Source organism: Bombina bombina, chromosome 5 (assembly GCF_027579735.1).
Source record: "Bombina bombina isolate aBomBom1 chromosome 5, aBomBom1.pri, whole genome shotgun sequence".
NCBI lineage: Eukaryota > Metazoa > Chordata > Amphibia > Anura > Bombinatoridae > Bombina > Bombina bombina.
This window is the reverse complement of record NC_069503.1, coordinates 809,127,547-809,153,199: the sequence shown is the minus strand read 5'-3', so window position 1 is coordinate 809,153,199 and position 25,653 is coordinate 809,127,547. Positions and strand designations below refer to the sequence as shown.

At 36.8% G+C, this 25,653-nt stretch overlaps 1 protein-coding gene across 1 annotated transcript in view; it reads right to left on the bottom strand.

The window, feature by feature from the left end:
- PIEZO2 (piezo type mechanosensitive ion channel component 2) overlaps positions 1–25,653 on the bottom strand; it is a 655,528-nt gene that overhangs the window by 44,598 nt on the left and 585,277 nt on the right. Inside the window, exons 42-52 of the mRNA XM_053714912.1 lie at positions 24,592–24,850; positions 20,066–20,248; positions 17,687–17,939; positions 15,925–16,057; positions 15,222–15,369; positions 14,229–14,443; positions 12,007–12,165; positions 4,780–4,927; positions 3,167–3,355; positions 2,261–2,350; positions 1,129–1,301 (exon numbers count right to left, since the gene is read on the bottom strand). Coding sequence (XP_053570887.1) covers positions 1,129–1,301; positions 2,261–2,350; positions 3,167–3,355; positions 4,780–4,927; positions 12,007–12,165; positions 14,229–14,443; positions 15,222–15,369; positions 15,925–16,057; positions 17,687–17,939; positions 20,066–20,248; positions 24,592–24,850 — 1,950 coding nt within the window. The remainder of the gene's footprint in view (positions 1–1,128; positions 1,302–2,260; positions 2,351–3,166; positions 3,356–4,779; positions 4,928–12,006; positions 12,166–14,228; positions 14,444–15,221; positions 15,370–15,924; positions 16,058–17,686; positions 17,940–20,065; positions 20,249–24,591; positions 24,851–25,653) is intronic.

The window sequence follows — 25,653 nt, the reverse complement described above, 5'->3', positions numbered from 1 at the left end:
GTGAGACATCTTGCAATATGTAAGAGAAAAAACAACATATAAAGCAAAATTGATCAAATTCCTTAAATGACAGTTTCAGGAATGGGAAAAAATGCCAAAGAACAAGCTTCTAGCAACCAGAAGCAATGAAAAAAATGAGACTGAAATAATGTGGAGACAAAAGCGACGCCCATATTTTTTAGCGCCAAATCAGACGCCCACATTATTTGGCGCCTAAATGCTTTTGGCGCCAAAAATGACGCCACATCCGGAACGCCGACATTTTTGGCGCAAAATAACGTCAAAAAATTACGCAACTTCCGGCGACACGTATGACGCCGGAAACGGAAAAGAATTTTTTGCGCCAAAAAAATCCGCGCCAAGAATGACGCAATAAAATGAAGCATTTTCAGCCCCCGCGAGCCTAACAGCCCACAGGGAAAAAAGAGTCAAATTTTTGAAGGTAAGAAAAAAATGATTAATTCAAGTGCATTATCCCAAATATGAAACTGACTGTCTGAAAAATAAGGAATGTTGAACATTCTGAGTCAAGGCAAATAAATGTTTGAATACATATATTTAGAACTTTATAAACAAAGTGCCCAACCATAGCTTAGAGTGTCACAGAAAATAAGATTTACTTACCCCAGGACACTCATCTACATGTTTGTAGAAAGCCAAACCAGTACTGAAACGAGAATCAGCAGAGGTAATGGTATATATAAGAGTATATCGTCGATCTGAAAAGGGAGGTAAGAGATGAATCTCTACGACCGATAACAGAGAACCTATGAAATAGACCCCGTAGAAGGAGATCACTGCATTCAAATAGGCAATACTCTCCTCACATCCCTCTGACATTCACTGCACGCTGAGAGGAAAACCGGGCTCCAACTTGCTGCGGAGCGCATATCAACGTAGAATCTAGCACAAACTTACTTCAAGACCTCCATAGGAGGCAAAGTTTGTAAAACTGAATTGTGGGTGTGGTGAGGGGTGTATTTATAGGCATTTTGAGGTTTGGGAAACTTTGCCCCTCCTGGTAGGAATGTATATCCCATACGTCACTAGCTCATGGACTCTTGCTAATTACATGAAAGAAATATATAACAAGAAAAGTAAAAGTAGATAACTGTCCTAAAAAGGTACCTTTGAATTGTCCAGGAAATAACAAGTGAGAACTCATATTTCAAGTCAACCAGTCCTTCTATCATCATTTTTCGACTTGGAGGACTAATGGTCCATAAAGAATTTGAATTCCCTTCAAGTTCTGCAATGGTGATGTCTTCTCTTCCATAAGCCTCCAGGAACTGAAGGGCAGCCTGTAATAAAACAAGTGCTATCATTTTACAATGTTCAGCCTAAACTCCAGAGTGATACAAGATAGAAGCTAAATACAAAGGGTTTAAGCCCATGGTTCCCCATTTGAGCTGTTATAGAAATTAGGTATCGATTTCGCTAATCTATTAGTGTATTAGTAACAGACAGAAACTAGCTTCAGTTGATTCTGAAAATTAAATGAAGATAGCCCTGGCATATGCAGATTGATTGTCTAGTGGTAAAGTGGGGCTAAAGTTAACCTTAAACTGCTCCTAATCCATCTCCCTTACATAATGTTCTACATACTGAAAAGCACACTCTTCTTTCTTTTTAGTGGATGGTCAATATCCTATGTTCTACAATGCTCATAGGACACAGTAAGGCAATTAGAAGTGGCATTTACATGTAAATACCAAGCATCAGTCATGTCATGATCAGCACAGCTGCAATCAGTCATGTCATGATCAGCACAGCTGCAATGTGTTGTAGCCCTTGAACAGAACTCTCTATACATGTTTAACCCATTTGATAGGATTCACAATGTAGAGCATATTTATGTCTGTACCAAGAGATATTTTTCTCACATTACCTTTAATACAGAAGCGTAAGTATCTACAGACAGTCACATCAAGTTCCATCCACATAAACTGGAGAATAACAGAGGTCCAATTGCCTCACCTATTGCTGTCATGATTTGGGAGTTCTGCCCCATTGGTTTTTTCCCATTTAGGGCAAATCTCCTGATTTTACAAATGAAACCAGGGGTTACCTTTGTCCCACCAATGATCCCCTCTAACTGTCAGACAGTTTAGATATCTCAGTCCCTGAAGACCTCTATCTATATCTTGGGAGGTAATAGATAATGTAAGAATTAAATATGAATGACCGTACTGTTTACCGTACTGAAATATACAGGAACCAAACTACCATTGCATGAAGCAAAAAAACATAATTTACTTACTGCACTCTTGAAAGATTTTGAAAAAACATTGAATGCACTGCCGTTCACATCTTGAAGCTGGTTTTGTTGAGCACTCATGGTAAATATGGGCTGCAAGAGAAACATATCTTACATTCCAGTAAATGTTTCAGTCTTAGCTATTAGTAATGAAAATAATGCATTATTAACATAATACTTTTCAGAGCAGATAAGACTGTCAAAAAAAAAAACCATAGCCAAGACCAGTTAAGGTCTCCAAGCAAAACCTAATAGAAATTCATCATCATAACAAGGTTTGCCTGGCTTCATCTAAGCCTATGACATATTTTGGCCTGAGTTGCAAGTTACTTTCCTAATGATCCATTTTTAGAAGTAAACAGTGAAAGCATTATGTTATGGGGATATTATACCCCATGTATAGTTTACACAAAGAATGAGTTTTATGGCAAAGTGTAAGTACTTTTTGGTAAAACATGTTGGGATGCAAAATTAGATAAAATAAACTACAGCTTTATATTTTAAATGATAGAAATGTTTGTTTTTTCTTGCATTGTACATACATATATCACAGATCAATAATGATTTGCCCTTGTAGATCAATAAGTATTACTAATGGAAAATTCAGGCTCACCGGAAACAGGAGTTAAGAAGCAGCGCTCTTAAGACCGTTGCTCCTTAACTCATCCACCACATCTGAGGCGGCAGACAGAAATCAGCCCGATCGCATACGATCAGGTTGATTGACACCCCCTGCAAATCTGTAGGGGGCCACATTGCACAAGCAGTTCTAGTGAAATGCTTGTGCAATGATAAATGCCGATCGCTACAGCAGATCATGTCCATCCGCACATTAATAGATCGGCCCCTGTGTACCTATGTTACTAGGTTAAATTATCTGTTTTATTTGAAAGTAGTCATTCCAATTACCTGATATCCTCCGAGTGTAATTTTAATGGAGACATCCAGAGGCTTGTTGGTAACACCTGCGACTGATTTAATTAATGACATGAAGAGCAAAGGGAACCAAACAATGCAAATTAAAAGAACCACAATCATGCCACCCATTCCATATTTCACAACCTTCTTTTTCTTCTGTCCTCGTGGCTGAGGATATCTCTGCAAAAAACAACATCATCATGAATAATATTTATGTAAGCTAATTAGTAAAATAAATAAATATTATATAAATATATATATGTTTAGATAACTTAAAGGGAAATAATAATCATATGCTAAATCACTTGAAAGTGATGCAGCATAACTGTAAATGGCTGACATGAAAATATCACCTGAACATCTCTATGTAAAAAGAGAAGATTTATTACCTCAAAATTTATTTGGCTTACTAAGGTAAGTGCTATGTGAACAGCTATACGTCAGCTGCTGTTCAGTTGCAAGTTGAAAAAAATAAACAAAAAAAACAACAGCCAATCAGCAGTGCTGAGGTCATGCTGTGCTGTGCTGGGATCTCATTACATTTCCCTGAAATGATATTTCATAGTAAAATTCCTTAAAATGAATGGGAAAATAACATGACTTTGCCTGCACATGCTAGATTCACACTCCCTTTGCGAGTCCTGGGACTAGCATTCTGATTAGCTGCTTAAAGTCTCTTTACAGTTGGGTGTAAATACTTAGGAAATTTTGAGGTAAAATATCTTCCTTTTCATAGAGATGTTCAGGTGATATTTTCTATTCAGATTTCTACAGCTATGCTGCATCACTTTCAAGTGCTTCAACATGGGTATCATGTCCCTTTAATGCTTGCATGTATTGTGCTATGATGCAGTCTGCCTTTGCCGTAGTTAAACATACAGTTATATGCAAGCAACAGTGCAATAATAAAATTCTCTAACATAGATACTTTTTCTTTTGCACTTTTATGTCCCTTTAAGTTTAACAAGGTAACAGCTTGCAATAAATATATACAGGTAGCCCTCAGCTTACGCCGGGGTTAGGTTCCGGTAAATTGAACCGTTGTAAAACGAGGGCCACCTGTATATGCTTTTGTAAAAGTAGTTTAAAGACACTAAACCCTATTTGGTTCTTTCGTGATTCAGATAGAGCATGCAATTTTAAACAACTTTCTAATTTACTCCTATTACCAATTTTTCTTCATTCTCTGGCTATCTTTATTTAAAAAGCAGGAATGTGATGCGTAGGAGCTGGCCCATTTTTGGTTGAGAACCTGGGTTATGCTTGCTTATTGGTGGGTAAATTTAAGCCTCTAATAAGAAAGGGCTGAACCTAAAATGGCATGCTAAGATTTACATTTCTGCTTTTAAAATAAAGATAGCAAGAGAACAAAGAAAAATTGATAATAGGAGTACATTAGAAAGTTGCTTGAATTGGGTTCAGTGTCCCTTTAAAGGGCTGAAACATGAAAAATTAACACATATTTTGTAACTGTGTGTTTAATTTATAAGACACATTTGTGCAAGGGGTCATCATGCCAAATTAATAACCTGGCAATAAATGAATGCTAAATATATTTTAATATGTGATACTTTTAAATGATGTTGGTGCATTACATTCCATACCTTTTCTGACTCTCTCCAGCATTTTAGTATAAATATGTGAGCATAAATATCTTCCACACAGATCCAGCTGGAAAGGCTGAGGGTTGTATCTGTCCATACCCAATCCATGACAGCTCGCAACTCAGTTAAGAAGGGAACCAGGCGAAAGCTGAAGGACAGACCACACTTCATTGAAAAAATTGGCAGGTTGAATATCTCAGTTCAAAGGCAGTTTAAACCTTACATATTTGGAGTCAGTGAATCTAAAAATAACACTCTAGTCTCTGTTTTTAGGATCAAGAGAAGAAATATGCCAAAGCTCTGTCTCAATTTCTAAATTTGAATATAGATAGAAATAAATTAAGAGGCAGCAATCTTATAAACAGATATAGACAAACGTAGGGAACACCAGGGAATTAAAACTGAAAATATTCTAAGATTCTTGAATATTTTTAGTTTAGGTTAAAGGGACATTGTATTAATAAAAAAAAACTTACGTATACTAAAAGGACTGCATCTAAATACACTGATTTTTGTGGGGAGATTTCGCTCTAATACAACCTATACTTTCAATGGATATCGCAACAGCGTTCATTTAAAGTTTGTGTTTGAGCGCAAGGAATATTTGAGACGTGAAGTAAAGTATAACGGTTCACAGAGCTCTGGTGAGCTGAAGCAATTTTGAGTTAAAATAACTTCCCTTTTTTACATAGAGATGTTCATGTGATATTTTCATGTGAGATTTTTACAGTTATGCTGCATCTCTTTCAAGTGATTTAGCATATGAGTATTATGTCCCTTTAAGTTATCTTAACTAAGTTAACTAATATATATATATATACAGGGGTTGAACAATGTAACCATGGTTTACTAGTCAGAGATTAAAAGCTAATAACCCAGAGGGAAACAGTTAGTAGTCCACTCAATGGTAAAGATAGGAAAAAGTAAAATATCCAAGTCGTCCGCTGCAATTTCCAAGTCATCCAGGACCACAGAGCCACTGAAAATGTCATGCCCTGTATATATATATATATAGGGATTCTTGCATTCAATCACCCTTGGATGGAAGAAGAGAATTGGATGGAAATAAAGAAGACGACAGCCCTAGTAGACTGATGCCTTGTATGGAGACAGAAGAGGAGCGCCACTATCGACCCACCTCTGCGCTCCTAAGGAGCCAGATTCAAGTTGGTGAGTACAAACATTTGGGTTTTAGCTGTAGTTTTTTTTTGTTTTTTTTTGGGGGGGGGGGTTACTGCAAAAGAGCTAAATCACTTATGGCATCTTCAGAGCATTTTTTAGGATAGTTTTTTTGTAACTTAGTGGGTCTTTGGTTAGGGTTCTTGGGGGTTAGCTGTTAGGGAGTTAATAAGTTAGGGCCTAGTTTGCAATAAGGGGTTGTAAAGGTTTGTGGGCTAATAGGTTAGGGGGTAGTTTGAGATGAGGGTTTGTAACAGGGAGTAATAGGTTAGGGGTAATTTGCAATGGGGTGTTGTGGTGGTTAGGGGGTTAATAGGTTATGCAGTAGTTTGTGATGAAGATTGAGGTGGATAGGGGGTTAATAGGTTAGGAAGTAGTTTGCGATGGGGGTTGTGGTGTGGTTAGGTGATTAATAGGTTAGGGAGTAGTTTGCGATGGAGGGTTGTGGCAGTTTAGTGGTTAATAGAGTAGGGGTTATTGTGGTGGGGTAATGGCAGTTTAAGGGTTAAGTAGTGTAGTGGGGTTAAAAGAGTAGGGGGGGGGATGTGGCAGTTTAGGGGCTATTAAAATAGGGGGCTTATTTCCAAGGGGGTCAAGGCGCTAGTGTAGGTGTTAGTTTTTTTTAACATTGCTGTTCCATTGAATTCAATATGAATATGATATTCTGAACACAATATCATCTGGTTAACTTTATGTACATATCTGGTTTCGTGCAAGCGCAAAGTTTTTACTTGTAATACAAAAAGTTAACTTCTAGAGATGTTAACACTCAAGTGGGAGCAGAATTGCCGCTCCACTTGTAATCTAGCCCTTTATTTCATGTTTGCATTCAAATGTTCCTTTACAACTTTTTTTGTTTAAATCTCTCAAGGACCAGAGTTTGACACCTTCTTTATCAAAACTAAGGAGGAAAACAAAGTAAGAAAAACATAATTACCAATTTCTTACTATAGTTAAAGTGAAGATCCATTTTGTTGAATTAGTGCCCATTTTTTTTTATAAACCTATTAAAAACAAGGGCACTTTAATTCATCAAAATTGACATTTCACTGTTTTCTTCAAAAACTTACCTTTTAATCCTGGCACTTCCTCCACTCGTCGCAAACCGTCATCGTGGGTCCAAAATGACGAATCCGGCTTCCTCCAATCAGGCCAAGATTCCCCCAGGGGGGGAAGCTGTTATTGGAGGAAGCCTGATTCGTCATTTCTGACGTCTGCAGAGGCTTCCGACGACCGGGGAATCGCTGGAGTGGCATTCAGGATTAAAAGGTAAGTTTTTGAAGAAAACAGTGAAATGTCAATTTTGATTAATTAAAGTGCCCTTCTTTTAATTAGGTTTATTAAAAACCGGGCACTAATTCATCAAAATGGACCTTCACTTTAATGTAAATAACAAAGCAGCATGAGGTAGAGAGCAGAATCATGGCTTTCCGTCTTTATGTGATAAATAGACATTGAACTCAAGATTTAACCCCTATACAAATTTTATTTGAAAAATAATGTAAATTGTTTTGCTCATATTTCCTGTAATGTAGCTCTGAAAATTGTGGGTTTTTTCACTGTTCCCAGTGCAGAGGTGGACCAGGGCATTTTAAGGTGGTGCAGCCCACACCTCCCCTCTTTTATTATTTAACACAAAGCTGAGAGGTACTAGTTTAATTTAAAAAATATTTAACATTTATAACACCCTTCTGTCACTGTCTTTTTAGATTGGTTAGCATTAAATAGTAAAAAAAAAATAATTTAATTTAAAAAAAGAAGCAACTGAAATCCACATTTAAATAAAGAATAACCTGCCGGGACTTGGCTCACAGGCACAGAAAGGTAGTTAGAGGCAGGGTATGGCCTGCCCTGCATCATGCACAAATAATAATACATGGTACATGGATAGGCTTACCATAATTTTTAGAGGTGAAACTGGGACCACCTGGTGCGGTGCCAGTGGGGGTGTGGTCAGGAGCGTGGTCAAGGGGGCGTGGCAATTACCGGTCCTTTTAAAGTAGTAGCTTTTATGTGTATAATGTTTTGTGGACACTCTACCCTTCCTCAGTCAAACAAGTGAATCACACAGTTTAAATAGACCATAACACCACCCCCTAGTAAAAAAGGCACCATTACGTTGTCATGGCAAATAAATCATTAATCTAAATCTCAGATTCTAAATAATGCCAAACATCAAGCATAATTATAACTTTCATAATTATCAATTTCACAATTTAAAATCTGCAGTGTAATATATGTTTTATGTGTCTAAGGAACAGAGCCAAATACTGATAAGGCATAAATACAACATTGAATGAAAGTACAAAAGAAACACGTACCTGCTAAAGCTGTTTAAGAGGCTACTCTATACCATAATGCAGGAAGATTATAGCCAAAATGCTATCCTGCATGAAGTAAAGCAAGATCCAGGCCAAAAATCCTGCCTGTCTGTACTTCCTAGTCATACCCATATGATACCCCTAAAGGTGTATTACCGGCAATGTCGCCAGGGGTCGGGGGGGGGGGGGGTTAAATTCTTAGAAAAATAAACCAAGTAGTACTACAAAATTAAAAAACCCTATGCTGCTCACTCAGCCTGTATTACTAAATGTAAACCTTGAAGGACACGAACGTTAAGCTAAGCAGGGCAGTATGTAACAAAGTACCAGCATCCAACTATGCTGGAGAGCCACAGTCCAGTCATTTTGAATAATGTGTCTGGGTTTCAGGTGGTCTGAAACCTGGACACATGATTTGAAACCTGGAGGTGGCAACCCTACTGGGACAGAATGAACAACTGGGTGGGACACTGGGACAGCGCCTCCAAACCGGGACAATCCCAGTAAAAGTGGGACTTCTGGTAAGCCTATACATGGACAGGGCTAAGACAATCAGCCCCAGCCCATCATGCAAATGGCTTGTATTTACTATGCTCGGTCCAGGCCTGGCACAGTGAGATTAGTAGGCATTATGCACGAGCCAAAGCATGTTCTTACAACAGTCTACAAAGCAACTGATTGATTAGTATAGGTTTGATTTTTTTGGAAAAATCTTGGATTTTGATCCTTTGTCCCTAATTTCAAAGGAACATTTCTGTAAAACACAAATATAGCCAAACATAGCTCCAGTGTCCCAAATTATCCAGAAATTTGGCCGCATCAAATGACCATGCATCGCTTGTACTGTACAGTCTAGTTTAGTGCTGTGTGGTCACATTCATATTTTAGCACCCCCCAGAGACAATACCCACACCTGTCAGTCATATTTAGCACCCCCACCCTCAGTGGCCTCATCAGACAGATTTGGTGGGGGACTTAGGAGTGATCTCGGGATGAGCTGGGAGCAGAGATCTCTCCAGTAGACTAGGCCGGTGGGGAAGTCATTAAAGGCAGAGAGATCTCTGCTCCTTTAGTTTTCCTACCTGCGGTCTCCAGCAGCTATCAAATGTGTGGATTGTGTGTGGTGACTTCTGGTGACAGACGCAGCTTTCGCAGGAATTTGTTAGGCCTCTCAGCCTCAGCAGAATAGTGTGTGTGGTGCACTACCAGAAAACTATTTAAAAAAAACCTTCCTCTGTCTGTTATTAGCTTAAATATTGGGAAAACGTTCACCATTGATTGTGAGTCTATCCATCTGCACACTGCCTGATGCTGACATATTGGCTAGGAAATTCAGGTAACATGCTGAAGATAGGCTTGCAACAATAATATATATATATATATATATATATATATATATATCCAAAAGGAAAAAAGTAGATGGCTCCAGCACTGTTTTTTAAAAGTGAAATAACCTTTATTAAGGTGACATAATGAACAGACAGCGACGTTTCGGGTAACGCACACCCTTAATCATGCTTAATGGTCTACTTTTTTCCTTTTGGATTTATATATTGGAGGTGAGCAGGACCCTCTGGCTACCGTGCAGGACCCTCTGGCTATATACACACACAGACACACGCACACACAGTATATATTATTATTATTATATTAATTTCCGGCTCTTTAAATTCAAAGGGAGGTAATACTTAACTTCCTTCATAATATTTTTACTCTTCATCATAGGGATTTTATTTTTTGTTAAAAAATATCTGTGGCTCCTTACTATTATGGGGGTTAACTGTACAAATACAACATTAAGGGCCCCGTGGAAGCATTTACGGGGCAGGTTCACGTATTCCAGCAATATCAGAAGCAGCGATCATTACACTCTATGCCAGGAGAAATCACAGAGCGCTCGCTTGCTCCGGGTGATTGACAGTCCCTTCTCACACGCAATTGGTCATATGTGAGAAAGGGTGGTCTTTACACGCTCACTTAAGTGTGTAACGATAAATACAGGCGGTGGATCCTGTTAGCCCGCTGCCCATATGAAGCGAAGGTGAGAAGAAAACTTCTCGAGTTGAAAAGCTTGTCCGCTCCCCTCTTAGTACATGGAAAAAAAACGTTACCATTTTTTTTTTTTTTGATAATGTTTCTTTTTTTTTTTGCAATTTAGATAGAACATACAACTTAAAAAAAACTTTCCAATTTACTTCTATTATCTAATCTGATTTATTCCTATTGTATCATTTGTTGAAAAGCATACCTAGGTAGGCACAGGAGCAGCAATGCATTATTGGGATGTAGCTTCTGATTGGTTGCTGTACATATATGCCTCTTTTCATTGGCTCACCTGATGTTTTTAACTAGATCCCAGTGGTGTATCGTTGTTTCTTCAACAAAGGATGCAATGAGAATTAAGCAAATTTGATAATAGAAGTAAATTTGAAAGTTGTTTAAATTGTATATTCTACCTGAATCATGAAAGAACATGTTTGAGTTTCATGTCCCTTAAAGGAACTATAAAGCCATAATTAGACATCCATGATTTAGACAGAGCATACAATTTTAAACAACCTTCCAATTTACTTCTATTATTTAATTTTCTTCCTTCTCTTGTTATCCTTCTTATCTAGGTAAGCTCGGGAGCAGCAAGGAGCCTAGGTTCTAGCTGCTGATTGGTGGCTGCACATATTCACCAATTGTCATTGACTCACTCATGTGATCAGTTAGAAACCAGTAGTGCACTGCTGCACCTTCAACAAATAATACCAAGAGAATGAAGCAAATTTGATAATAGAAGTATACTGGAAATTTGTTTAAAATTTTATGTTCTACCTAAATCATGAAAGAAAATTTTTGGGTTTCGTGTCCCTTTAAATGTATTTCTGTCATGCATATACAAATATTACTAATTGAACATGATAAAATATTATCATGATTATGCATGAAAAATAGGTTAGGTTAAAGTTGATGAGTTTGATCTTGAATCTTAGAGGAGGTGCACAATTGGTCTATCAGATAGAATCTCAATGGCTAATATAGACAACTCCCACAGATCTATTGGTGAACACATCCCACAAGCATAAACACAAAACATGCTTTTTTTAGCACAGCAAAATCTGTGTTTCCAAAAGCAAAAAGAGAAAAACCTGTAATATATTTTAAGATTTTAGAGGCATAATAATATTTTTTCTCTTGCTATACTGTATTAGCTGTGTTGCCTATGTAACAATTCATTTATGTGTTTTCTGTAATACCTTGGGCTAGATTGCTAAGTTATCGCACGCCCGTAAACTGGCAAATTCGTCCATTTACGGGCGCGTGATAAATAACCAGCCATTACAAGTGAGCACTTATCACTGAGCACTCAGATCTCTGGTTAATTTTATAAATGTCCCCAAAATTATGTATAGTGTGCCTTTATTAAAATAATAAAATTTAGCATCTTTAATTTAATTGAAAATAAATGCACAAATATATATATATATACACACACTTGCTGCCCATCACTGTGCAACTTACCTCCTTTGCTACGCTTAGGTTCTCATTACGTGTCTGACACCATGAGAACGAGGCTCCCATTGGAAACCTAGGGAAGCGTGCTTCAGTAGGTGCAATGCTTCAGTGCAATGTGAACGCGAGGTCATTGCACCTAACTTGTAATACCAGCGCACATTTGCGTGCGCTGGTATTACCAAGTGGAGCCCAATGTATTTTACAACTTTAGAGACAAAATACTTACCCTTGAAATAAGAATAAGTTGACATAATTGTAGCTTTTAGTGAGGAAGTTGCCAAGCACCCTGGTTGGATACCCACATCGTATCTGATATGCTGATAATCCAAAATAAATACACTTCACAAAATACCACAGTTGGGCAACAGTGTTCTGACTAAATTTTCTGTTAAGAACAAAAAAATAATTCTTTACAGTATTTGTTAAAGAAATATTTTAGCTCATACACAATACAAATAATTAACGTTATACTAACAATTATACAAAACAGTATCCAGATAGAATTGCCAGGTGTTTAGTATTTAACTGGACAGTCCAGTATTTAAAAAAAAAAAAAAAGACACTAAACATATTGGGTCCAGTACAGGTAAAGGGCTGACAAAGGCTGTAGCTTAAAGGCTTAGATCTGAGCTTCTATTTAGGTGTACAGGGGCTACAGGGCAATAGCTCTGATCTAGGCATATAACTAAAAGGGACTGGTGCAAATAGAATCTGACATTAGGTCTTACATGGGAGTTGGAGGCCAATGAGGTCTGAGCACAACTTTTTCTACTGCCTTCTGTGGATTATTTGATGGTCACCCACATTTTTTTGTGGAGGACAGCTGGCAACTCTATTTCCAGAGACATGTTGTTTTCCCAGCATATTTAGCCTGGATTAAACCATTCTACACAGCCACACATTGCCACAGCTTTTGCACCATAGCTTAGCCAACCTCCATAGACACACAGCTTTGCACAGCACATCACCCCTGGACTGAACATTATCTACCAATATGTTTTTGTTTATACATCCTAAAACCCTGGTTTAACATCCTCATAGTCACGTAGGGATTCAATCGCACTTCTTTGCAAAGCTTATTGCAATGTTTTTTTTTTACTCAAACATTTTCTGAACTGTTTGAAAACCCTGTAATTATCCAATTACCAGCCCTTAGTCTTAGGCTTTAGTTCACCTAACTTACTAAGATGCACTTCCCCAAACATATGCAACCCTAGAATAAAAGGACGCCTGTACCACTTTATTAAACCAACATAAACATCCACTTTGCCCAAATTCATGTCAATCTCTGCAATTTAACCAAATGTTTAATATCTCACTGTTATCAACTTACTTTCACATATGAGTCTGTTTTATTTTGTGTGTTCACTTTGCATTTCGAATGTCCTCACCATTGACTGCCTGCATTGCTTTCCTCTTTATACATATGTTACTTTCCTTATAAGTCCTTATTTTCTTGCTCTCTGTAGAACTACACTCCTCCCTCATATCCTCCAACCCTGGATTAAATCAACATTCACTCTTGCAACTGGCTTTTTATTGAGCATACCACTATTTCAATTAAAAGCAGCTGTAAGTCTCAATCTGAATCCAATCAAACCAATCTCAAAATAAAAAAAAGCACTTGACAACTGGCATATATGTCTAGAATAACTGCCTAGACTTGACCAGGCGTATCACTGACTTTTATTCAGCCTCTAGACGGTCACATGTCCCTCACATATCTTATTTCAGCACATTTTAATAATTTCCTCCAGTCTGTTACTTAAAGGAAAAGTAAAGCCAAAATTAAAGGTTTCAATATCAATAGACTGTATTCTTTGTTAAAGACTAAATCTAGTTAGGCTGAGGATCTTAAGTGTGCACGTGTTTATAGCAGTCTATGGCAGTAGTGTTTGCAACATTGTTTACAACAATGTTATACATTATATATATATATATATATAAACACCGCAGCCCAATGTCTAGAGCATTGTTTCTCAACCGCGGTTCTCAAGTACCCCCAACATGCCAGATTTTCATTATAGCTGAACCAGCACACAGGTGAAATAATGATCTGATGTGTGAGAGCAGATTAGTAGCCATAGTGTTACTGATCACCTGTGCACTGGTTCAGCTATAATGAAAACCTGGCCTGTTGGGGGTACTTGAGGACCGTGGTTGAGAAACACTGGTCTAGAGACAAGTGCATGCTCCTGAGCTTACCTATGATTACTTTTAATTTTCTTTAACAAAGGATACCCAGAGAACCAAGCAAAATTGATCATAGAAGTAATTTGAAAAGTTGTTTAAAATTGCATGCTCTATCCAAACAATATAAGTTTAATTTTGACTTTACTGCCCTTTTAACTTGACTATCAGCCCCTTTGTAATTCATTCTTATAATTAATAATAAGAATAACAAGAAGATAATGTATATTGGTATTTACATTTGTATCAAAATATTACCTTTCTGTCACGCCAGGCAAAATAAAGAACATCCAGAAATGTATGCCAAACACAAGGATAACTTGAAAAATGACTTTTCCCACAACAGTTTTTCTTAGATAAAGAGCCCGATCCACCACCATAGTTCCAAACTGGATCAACACCATCACTAAGAAGGCCTCAGGCACCTGGTCTTCTGAGAGAGAGGAGGTGATATCTGCAGCAGCTGAGTGTTTCTGGGGAGGGGGAAAATAGGCACATTAACCCCGTAAAAACATACATAGTCTTCTATGACTATGAACCTGATGATTAAAAACTTGCCAGCACGGACAGAAACCTCACAAAGTTTTGGGGTGCTTTTTTGAACATTATATTTTAATATAGGTGTCTTATTTACTTCCAGAACCCTGCATAGTGAGATAAACAGCTCTCAAGCTAAAATCTGCAGTTCTAAAATTATTTGAGGGGAACAATTGGTACTGATGAAAATTCTTATTTATTCTTTCCAGAGTGGAGAGTTTTAGATCATCCAGGATTATGTGAGTTCACTTTTTACTCCATGGCCCCATTTATCCAAGGCCGGATGGACAAAGTTCTTGTCGGGGACCGTAGTAAACCTGGCATCTTGGCTAGCGGGGAGTATCCACAGTTATCATTGTACTAGCAATTGCTTGTGCAGCCATAGTTTGGTGTGGACAACTATGGGGGGGGGGGGCATAGTTTGGTGTGGACAACTGGATCTGTGCCTAGGGCAGCATCATTTGGGGGGCGGGGCAGCACATTTTAAGGCGGAAGTTGTATGGCATGAATGTTTGCCTCCCCTATAATCTCCAGATGTTTTATTTATTCATTAATTTTATTGCAAAACAATATTCTCTGGTTGTCTTGGGTATAATGAGTGAGCCTTTTTTGGGTAGAACTTAAAACTAAAACTATTTCAAGAAAAAACATAATAAAACAGTAATTTGTGAACACATAATATAATATATAATCTTTCTGTATACAGATACTTACTCCAAATGCCCAGAAACCAAATACAATTATGATGAAGTCAACAGTATCTGCAAGGAACATTAGCACATAGACATCTGTCACTGCACTGTAATCCGGGTGAATAAGATTGTAGAAAAACTGCTTGATCGGCACATATATCTGTAGTGTCCTGTGAATTAAAGGGCCAATAAACAGTTTAAAATTGCAATAAAATGTTTATGTGTATAAAAGAGGTTGCAATATACATTCATTGTTTATTATTCCACTTTCCCTGTAATTTAACTCTAAAAATGGTGGTCTTTCCTATTTCACTGAGCTTCTATAAAGCTTCTATAAAGTAATTAGTGCTGCCATGTTGAATCCTAGGTTTCCCCCATATATCCCTCTTTTACTGAGGACAATTAAGAACAGATATAAAACACTGAACTGCTGCAGACAATGGCTGAGGGGAAAATGTGTTAAATAGTTACTTTAACATTGTCATATTTTACACAACTTGCCTTTATTTTACATAAATTAGTCTTTACTTATTGGAAATATTGGTGCATTACAAATTAAGATAATATCATAATTATAATAATTTTTACATTAACTTTTCAGTAAATGAGAAACAGGAAATCAATAATTTCCTTAATATAATAAATGGTAAAAATTAATGTGGTAAATAAACACATCTGTCATTTTTCTTTTCATGCAGCCCTCATTGCCATGTAATGTTACTTACGTCTTAATGATAAATGCTTTTGCCTTGATAAGTTGCTCTCTAAGTTTTTCCATTAACAGTTCCTTTTTGGTCTTTTGTTTAACACTTATCACACTGCTTCCTTTTTGGCTGCTGTTCCGGGTACTAGTACTACCTATGATTTAAGAAAAAAAATCACTATGAATGGATCATCTCTTAAAGGGACATGAAACCTCAAAATTATCTTTCATGATTCCGATAAAACATACAATTTTAAACAACTTTTCAATTTACTTCTATTATGAAATTTGCTTAATTCTCTTGTTATCCTTTGCTAAAGGAGCAGCAATACACACTGGGAGCTAGCTGAATACATCTAGTGAGCCAATCGCAAGAGACAAATGTGTACAGCCACCTATCACCAGCTAGCTCTCAGTGGTGTAGGATATGTTTATAATCTTTTTCAACAAAAGAACAAAGCTCATTTGAAAATAGAAGTACATTTAAAAGTGTCTTAAAATGAAATGCTCTATCTGCACATTTAATTTTGACTTTCCTATCCCTTTCTAATAGCTGTTTTGCATTAAAGGGGTAGTATACCATTGCATACATGCTGAAGTAGCAGGATCAAAAAACGATGCAATTTCTATGAATCTTTAATATCTTTTTTTGTTCTTTATTTGTTCCCAGTGTTCCCTGCAACTCACATTACCAACCTACTCTCATATACACATAGTACTTTGAGGAATAAATGTAATTGTCACCATTTGTTTCTAGAGCAGATGTCAATAACTTTCACATTCAAACTTTCAAAACACTCTACTTGCCAAATGCTGGTTGGTGACGTGATACTGCATAGAAGTTCAATTTTGTTTTTATGTGTATGCACATTAGAGTTACTTAACTATATGACAAGTCTTAAAAATGCAAAATTTGTTCAAGAATTAGGTCATTAATTTTGAAACTAAAATATTAGCAGTTTTGTAAAGTCAGTTTTGTAATGCAAAACAATCATATATCTAATTGGATGACTCTATGTTTAATTATGGCAATTCTGGAGCAACTTCAAAAAAGAAAACAGCCAAAGTAAGTTTCCTTAGTACACAATTAGTACACTTCAAATTGAGGGTAGCCAAATGTTTTAGTACACTTGCTAACAATAATGAAGGTGAATGGACTAGTTCATACTAAACAAATGTTGAATTTTATTAATTTTCAAATGAAAAATTCATTCTGATCTCTCTTAAAGGACCAGTAAACAAAGTAGATTTGCATATCAACAATGCATGATAAAAAGACAATGCAATAGCACTGATACATTGTAACACTTTATTATTGCACAAGCAGTTCTTGTGAACTGCTTGTGCAATGCCGCCCCCTGCAGATTTGCAGCCTCTAGCAGGGGGTGTCAAACAGCCTGATCGTATAGGATCGGGCAGATTGATGTCGGCAGCCTCAGTGCAGGAGGACAAGTTATTGAGCAGTGGGCTGGTGACTCAAAAAGTTTAAATATTAAAAAAGACTGTGCTCAGTTGTTTAAAATGGCATGCTCTATCTGAATCATGAAAGTTTAATTTTGCTCTGAGTGTCCCTTTAACTGTAGGTCAAATACATCAACATTTATCTGCAATATGTTAATAATCAATATTCAAAGTTCCAATAAATATTACAATTTTAATTTCCCATAGCATTCTTTTCATGGTAGCGCATAGGTCAAGGGGAACATTTGATCCACCATTAGAACGTTAAAACTAGACATTTAACCATCCCAATTCAATTGTTGTTGTGATAAAGTCAAATTTACCTCTTTTAGACCTGTTAGTGGAATAACTGGACCTGCGGGAAATTTGGGAACCACTACTGGAGCTTTTCCTCCTAATGGCTGCCTTTTCCTCAGGGAAATGAACATGGATAGACTCCACAGATGCAGCAAGGTTAACCGACTTTAATGAGCCAACTGAATCTCTTCTCCCTGAGGTGTCAGACATTTCATCATCTGTGTCGTGTTTACTTGCGATATTTTCACTGCTGTCATCTTCATCCCATAGACCATGGCACTAGTGAAAACAAAATATTATTTGTTACAAAAGTGATTATTTTTGTTACAATGACAAAAATAGTAAATCCAGTAAAATGTAAGGTCAAATGAGATTCCTCAATAATTTGCTTAAAAATTGGAAGCAAATCTAGCTGCCAAAAATGTGTGATTTATATATACATATGCATGCATACAACTAGCACTTTGGATTAGTTCGAATTAAAGGGATATGAAAGTCAAAATTAAACTTGCCATTTAGATCATGTAATTTTAAGACACTTTTAAATTCACTTCTATTTTCAAATATGCTTCATTCTCTTAGTATCTCTTGTTGAAAAATGAATACACACATATCATACCTAATGGGAGCTGCTGCTAAGTGGTGCCTGAACACATTTGTCTCTTGTGATTGGCTAACTAGATGTGTTCAGCTAGCTGCCACAGTGCAATGTTGTTCCTTCAGCAATGGATAACAAGAGAATAAAGCAATTTTGATAATAGAAATACATTGGAAGGTTGTTTAAAATTGTTCTATCTGAATCATAAAATTTTTTTGGGGTTTACTATCCCTTTAATGGTTTCATGCTGGGTATTATAATTCCCATGTGTACTCTAGAGCAGATGAACAAGGTAAACAGGCTAACAATATGGCAGCCTACGCAGGGCTCACAATCCTAGGTGCCAGATCTAGAGAAGTCATTAGGCTGACCGGGCACTGTGTCACTGATTTGCCGAGCCCTGGTCTAGGCCCTCAACTCTGCAAATACAAGACAAGACCATAACTGACATTCATTTTCCACAACTTCCACAAACTAGACACTTAAAAAAGTATGTCAAGAATGGACTCATAATATTATGCAACCCACACAGCAGCTGATTGTAAGAGAACTGAAACAATTAGAGGTCATAAAGAAATTAAACCAATAAGAAAACTACAAATATTAACACGCTGAATTTGATTGTGGCCACCCAATAAGATCTATATATTGACCAAACATTAGAAAGTCAGAGTGTAGCTTGCTTCTGTTTGTTTTATTATAGAACAGCTATATAGATTTAATGAGACAGAAAAAAACTGTTCTGAAAAGGGGCATTGTTTGACATTTGCCTTGCGCTTCTCATATATAAGATATATATATCTAAGAGAAATATTGCTAAAACAAATGTTATTTACTGAAGATTCAATGATTCAAAGTATGTGATCATATTAGTGACACTAGAAATAATTACAACCTCACTATATTTAAATCCTACTTCAAAGTTAGTGCTTCATCTTCTAATTTGTAAGTTTCAGCAAATATTTAAATGTATTGTTATGCTATGTGTAACATTCTTAAAGGTATGATTCAGACAGAACATGATATTCTTTGGTAGGCATCTGGAGCATTACATGGTAGGAAATAGTGCTGCTATCTAGTGCGCTTGCAAATGGATAACATTCTTGCAAAACTACTGCCAAATAGTGCTCCAGAAATAGGCTGGCTACTAAGCATATATCCCCGCATGAACAAAAGATACCAACAGAACGAAGAAAAATTGATAATAGACGTAAATCAGAAAGTTGTTTAAAAGTGCGTGTTCTATGTGATTCATCAAATACATTTTTATGGTTTCATATCCCTTTAAGCTATATTTGTTAAAAGATGTAAAAAAATAAATAACTTAAACTATAGTCTCCAAATATATAATTAATATATTAATTAATTGGAAATAAAATTAATTTTATGTTGGCTTTAATTATTTTAATAAAGTATTTTACATATTAACAGAGATCTGGTAGGTATTCCGAGTTGTCTACTTATTAGATTTTTTTACCTAATGTAAATATCCCCCAATCAAGCATTTAAATAAAAAATAAAAAAACAAGGTTGATAATGCGATTTTATTATCTCTTGTCTTAATCTAATGCTAGTGAATACCTAGTAAGCTAAAACACTGAAGAAAAAGTGAGAAAAGCAACAAATCACTGCGTAGAGTGGGAGAGATCTATGCATTTACTTTTATTTGTTTCATTATAATAGTTGAAAGAAAGAGCAGCTCAATATATTCAATAAACAGCATCTATAAACCTTGTAGACAGTTAGATTTTCTTGGGCAATCAATATAAACACCTGAGAATGCAAACACAAGCAATTCATATTGTACCTTTAAAATAGATCTATGGAAAAACAAAGCAAGTAGTTGGACCAGGTCATAGTGTACATAACCTTCTTTCTTTTCAATGCCAATTATATTTGGAGCGAAGTAAGGCTTGTCCTTTGTGTATTCCAAATGTTTATTCCAAGGAAAGAATCCAAATTGAAAAAAATACTTAATAACAATTGTTACCTGAAACACACAAACACAAAAAAATTGATAATTAGCAACTGCTAAATATATCTAAATCAATATTGCTACTATATACAGTATAAACAGTTTATAATATATACATATATATATATACAGTATATATATATATATATATATATATATATATATATATACACACACTACACATATAAAGTAAAAAAATGGAAGTTAGTTAGTTGTGCAACCATATATCACTTTTGCAATTTATAGTATAGTTTAGCACATCCCATTTAGTGTGATTTTCATTTTTTGTCAGACTGCCTCCCACATAAAGTCTCTTTATAGATCTGCGGTTAGTAAACTGAAATATATATTTGAAAATTGTCATTTTAGATGGAACAATAATTAAGATAGCATTTATTCCAAAAATTCTTTGTCAAATTTTTAGAAATTTAAGGGGAAGGTTTTAACACAAAATGTGTTCACAATAAATGTGCTCGTTTATATTAAAAGTTATATCTGAAACTAAATTTAATAAGAACAGTAGCTGTAGCCAACATTTTTTATGTATTATAATGATGAACATTCTATTTACTATGTCTCACTTTAACAGCAATCTTTAATGGCTATCTTCCACTGTTTCCATTGCTGCTCTCACACATAGTGGTCTCCACTTTAGCCATAACCCTAGGCCATGTGAGAGGCATGGTGGTGGTGTTGGAATCTTACTCTCCCCCTACTGCACCTATCAGTACTTGCCTCCGCTCCCAACTCTCCTTTTCCTCCTTTGAAGTTCACTGCATTCTCTTGTTCTCCCCCCAGTCATGTTTCGCCCTCCTGGACCTACCTCCCAATTCCTTGACAACTTTGCCGCATGGCTTCCTCACTTTCTCTCTCTAAATATACCTGTTCTAATCCTAGGGGACTTCAATATCCCCATTTATAACCCATCTGCCCCTGCTGCCTCTAAACTTCTCTCACTCACAAACTCCTTCGGTTTTTCACAATTCACCCTTTTCCCTACTCAACGCAATGGGCACTCTTGATCTGGTATTCTCCTACCTCTGCTCTATAGCTGACATCAGCTGTCACTGTTTCCCATTTCAAACCACCCATTGCTCGCTCACCTATAATCTTAATATACAGGCTAAAGCTACTTCTTGCCTCAACACCTGTAGAAATATGCACACAGTGGATCCTCTCCAATTTTTCAACCTTATTCAATATCTCCTCCCACACACTCCACAATATTCTGCCCTGACCTTGCTACAACCTACTATAACAATACTCTTTCCTCTGCACTAGACACGCTCGCTCTTACCCAATTATGTAAAACACCATGTCGTCATATACAGCCCTGGCACTTTCAGCAAAAGGGCGACTTGCAAAATTGCTCCTGCACTGCTTAGCATGCCTGGATGAAATATTGCTTCATCAACTATAAGTTCATCATTCATTCTTTATCCATAAAATTGCTCAATGCGTTTCAACAGATATCACTGTCTTTTTCAAGAGTCCATTTTTTATGCTCTTGAAAAAGACAGTGATATCTGTTGAAATGTGTTGAGCAATTTTATGGATGAACAATTTTTTCGGTAAAACTTTGTTTTTAATGGAGCAGAAGTTTGAAGCTGTATATTCAGTTTAGTAGCTACCATAACCTGTGCGCTCTACACTATTTGTGGATCTTTCTTGTTTAAGGCAAGCAGCAAGGTGAACAACTGATAAGTTTTTCATCTTTCCCTGGGAGTTGCCGGCACACTCTTGTCACAAGCCTGCGATCTTCCATCTCTACCCCCAGTCACCCCCTCTGCCACTCTCTGCATCTTCCCCCCAGGCACTGAGAATGAAGTGGGTTCCTTATTGTCTACCTCACGCCTCACTACCTTCTCTGTCTTCCATGCTCACTCCAGTTCCCACTCACATCTTCAACCTATCCCTTTCTACAGGTTAATTCCCATCTTCTTTTAAACATACAAAAGCCACCCCCATCCTCAAAAAACCCACCCTCGACCCTAATTCTCCTGCAAACTACTCCCCCATATCACTGCTTCCACTAACTTCAAAACTCCTCGAAAAACTAGTTTTAAACTGCATATCCCGCTTCCTGTCCTCCAACTCCTAGCTTGACCTCCTGTAATCTGGCTCCTGTCCCTAACACTCAACTAAGACTGTCCTCACCAAGTTTACTATCGATCTTCTTTCTGCTAAAAATAACAGCCACTACTCTATACTTTTGTTACTTGACCTCTTAGCTGCATTCGACCCAGTTGAATCTCAGCTCTCTTGGTCTCTTTGACACTGCCTTTTCTTGGATCCACTCGTCTCTCTTACAGGTCCTCTTTTGTCTTATTTGCTGGCTTCTCCTACTCTTCAATGCTTCTGTCTGTTGGAGTAACTCGATGCTCTGTTCTGTGCCTTCTACTTTTCCCTATTTATCTTCTTCACTGGATAAACTTATTAACAGCTATGACTTCAAATATCACTTCTATGCTGATGATACTCAGATCTACCTCTCAACTACTGTTCTCTCTCCCTCTGTCCTTTCTCATGTCAGCAACATCTTATCTGGCATTTCTGTCTGGATGGCCACTTACCACCTAAATATTATCATGTCTAAGACTGAGCTCCTCCTAATCCCCCTTTCTGGTTCTACTCCAATTTCTGACTTTTCTATCACTGTTGGTTGCACCACTATATCCCCATCACCCCAAGTTAGCTACGTCTTAGTTACACTTGACTCTAATCTCTGTCATTCATACCCCACATCTAATTGTTCTCTTCATCCTGCTGCATACACCTACACTATATCTCCAAAATTTGTCAATTTTTGAGCGCTGACATGACTAAACAACTAATCCATGCCCTGGTAATTTCCCGACTTGACTACTGTAATTACCTTCCTCTTTCCCACCTTTCCCCTCTTCAATCCATCCTAAATGCCTCTACCAGGCTAACCCACCTTTCCGGTTGCTCTGTATCTGCTGCACTTCTCTGTGAGTCCCTTCACTGGCCCTTCTTATTCACAGCAGAATTAAATTCAAAATTCTCACCCTGACCTACAAAGCCCATACCAACGCTGCCCCCCTACCTGTCCTCACTAATCAACAAATATACTTCAGTCCAACCTCTAAGGTCCAACAATGACCTGCTCCTTGCATCCTCTACCATCACTTCCTACCTTGCTAGACTGCAGGACTTCTCTCGTGCAGCACGAACCCACTGGAAGGCACTTCCCCGAGCTGTCTGACTTTCCCATAATCTGTCCTCCTTTAAATGCTACCTAAAGACATCTTTGTTTAAGGAAGCCTACCACCAAACTCAGTAACAAATTAATTCCACTTACCTAATAATTGCCCTCATCTAACTCTCTACTAGCATCATTCTTGCCCTTGTAGTCCCCACCTCCTGTTTCTCACCCTCCTACACTTCTAGATTGTATAGTATTATTATACTAAAAATAATACAGAATATTTAATATTTAAAGGAATGGGTCTACTGACCTAATGTTCTCACTCACTTAGAGCCTGATATTCAAAAGCTTGTCGGTATGGAGAGGTCCCCAAAAAATTTCTAGAAACAAAAAATTTAATTTGAAAGATATTTATCTCACTACGCTGGGTTTTGTATGTGAAGGAGAAGAGACACCTACGTTACAATATAAGGTCTAAAAAAAATACCAAATATACCAAATATGCTTTTGATTATCAGGCTCTTAAAGGGACAGTTTACTAAAAAATGTTCCCCCCCCTTAATTAGCTCCCAATTATCTACTTTACCTGCTAGAGTGTATTAAATTGTTTACAAGTTTTTCTTTTACTCTTATATTGGCATATTAAATAGTTGATTTAGCCTGTGGTATTCCCACCTATACTGAAAGTTTTTGGCCTTAGGTCCAAGCTATAGATAAGCTTTGTTAAAACAGACAGCAAAAGAAATTACATTCCCAGTGGGGTATAGAAGATATAATGTAATGAAATGTTAATTTTCCATTGTTCTCTCAAAATATTGGTCTTTGGATTACGGACAGATATAAGATAAAAATGCATGTACAGTATATGTACACAATGTGAAAAAGTAATGAGATCTTATTATAGCTTCAAGCTCAATCCTTTTTATTAGGTTGTGGCTTCAAAACACAATAACAGCTAATTCATATACACAAATAAACTTTAAAAAGCAAATACTTATACATTTTATACTCTGCAGCTGATAAAAAAGTAATTGGAAACACATTAAGGGAAAAACTATTTTACAGTATACTGTCCCTTTAATGTGTAAGAACAGATGGCTTCTGCAAGTGTTCTATTATTTGTATTTCTGTTTGACCACTTTGTTGTTTCAAGCCATATGAAACTGAGTATATATAGCAGTTTACATACCTCGGTATACACAATGGCAGTCATCCAAAACCTCTTACTGGGTCTGGGGACGGATAGCATAGCCCACAGAAATATAAGGATAGGTAGCACCAATGTAATCATTGAAGCTGAGATCATGTGATTTAAAATAATCACAAAATAGCACACCATTTCTGATCTAGCTACCAAAGTATTGTACAATGCATAAATAAGGAGCAGAAGCCTTGGCTGACCATCATAAAATTTTTCAGATTCTTCCAATTCTTCATCTTGAAACATCCTATGCAGAAAAACATTGTAAAAACAGATAAGCATGGGCTTAGTCACTGTTGGTACATTTAATTTTAAAAACTGTATGATACAACACACCCAAAACACATATTTTTATTAAATGCCAATAATTTTGAAGCAAACATTTGCACTTTTCTTTGCTTTTAATGAGAAGTGCATTTTGCAGAGAAATTACATTCTAGGTGAGCATTAATACAACCTGTCCTTATGATTTTACAAACCTCTAATTCATTATACTATTCTTGAATTATGTAAAGTCAAGCAAGTTGGTGGGTTAAAATACAATGTGGCCAATCAAACATGAATGATTGCCTGGTCCTATATATTTTAGGTACTACTGTCTGAACCACCAAGATCTCCCAGAGAATGGAACTGCATCACAATCCAGCCTAGTAGGAGTATAATTATACACATTTGGAATTCACTTGCTGTAATCATATATCCTGATCCTCATCACATGGTGAGGTATTTAAAAAGACCCTACATAAATCTGATTGGTTACAAAGCAAAAAGAACAAATATAGCTTGTTTCAACCTTTTACAAAAAATAACTGTTATTGACAAGCAGTATAAGTATGTATTTAACTGATGGCAGTTATTACTGGGAATTTCTTTCTTAGAGCTAGATTACGAGTGGAGCTCTATTTATCGCTCCCACTTTCTCATTAAATTCGCTAGAAGTAAACTTTTTGCATGGGTTGGGTAGCGTGTGTATTACAAGTTCAAAGTAAAAGGTTTTTGCACGAGCGCTATCCCTATGTGCTAAAAAAACTAACTTCAAATACTCTTTAT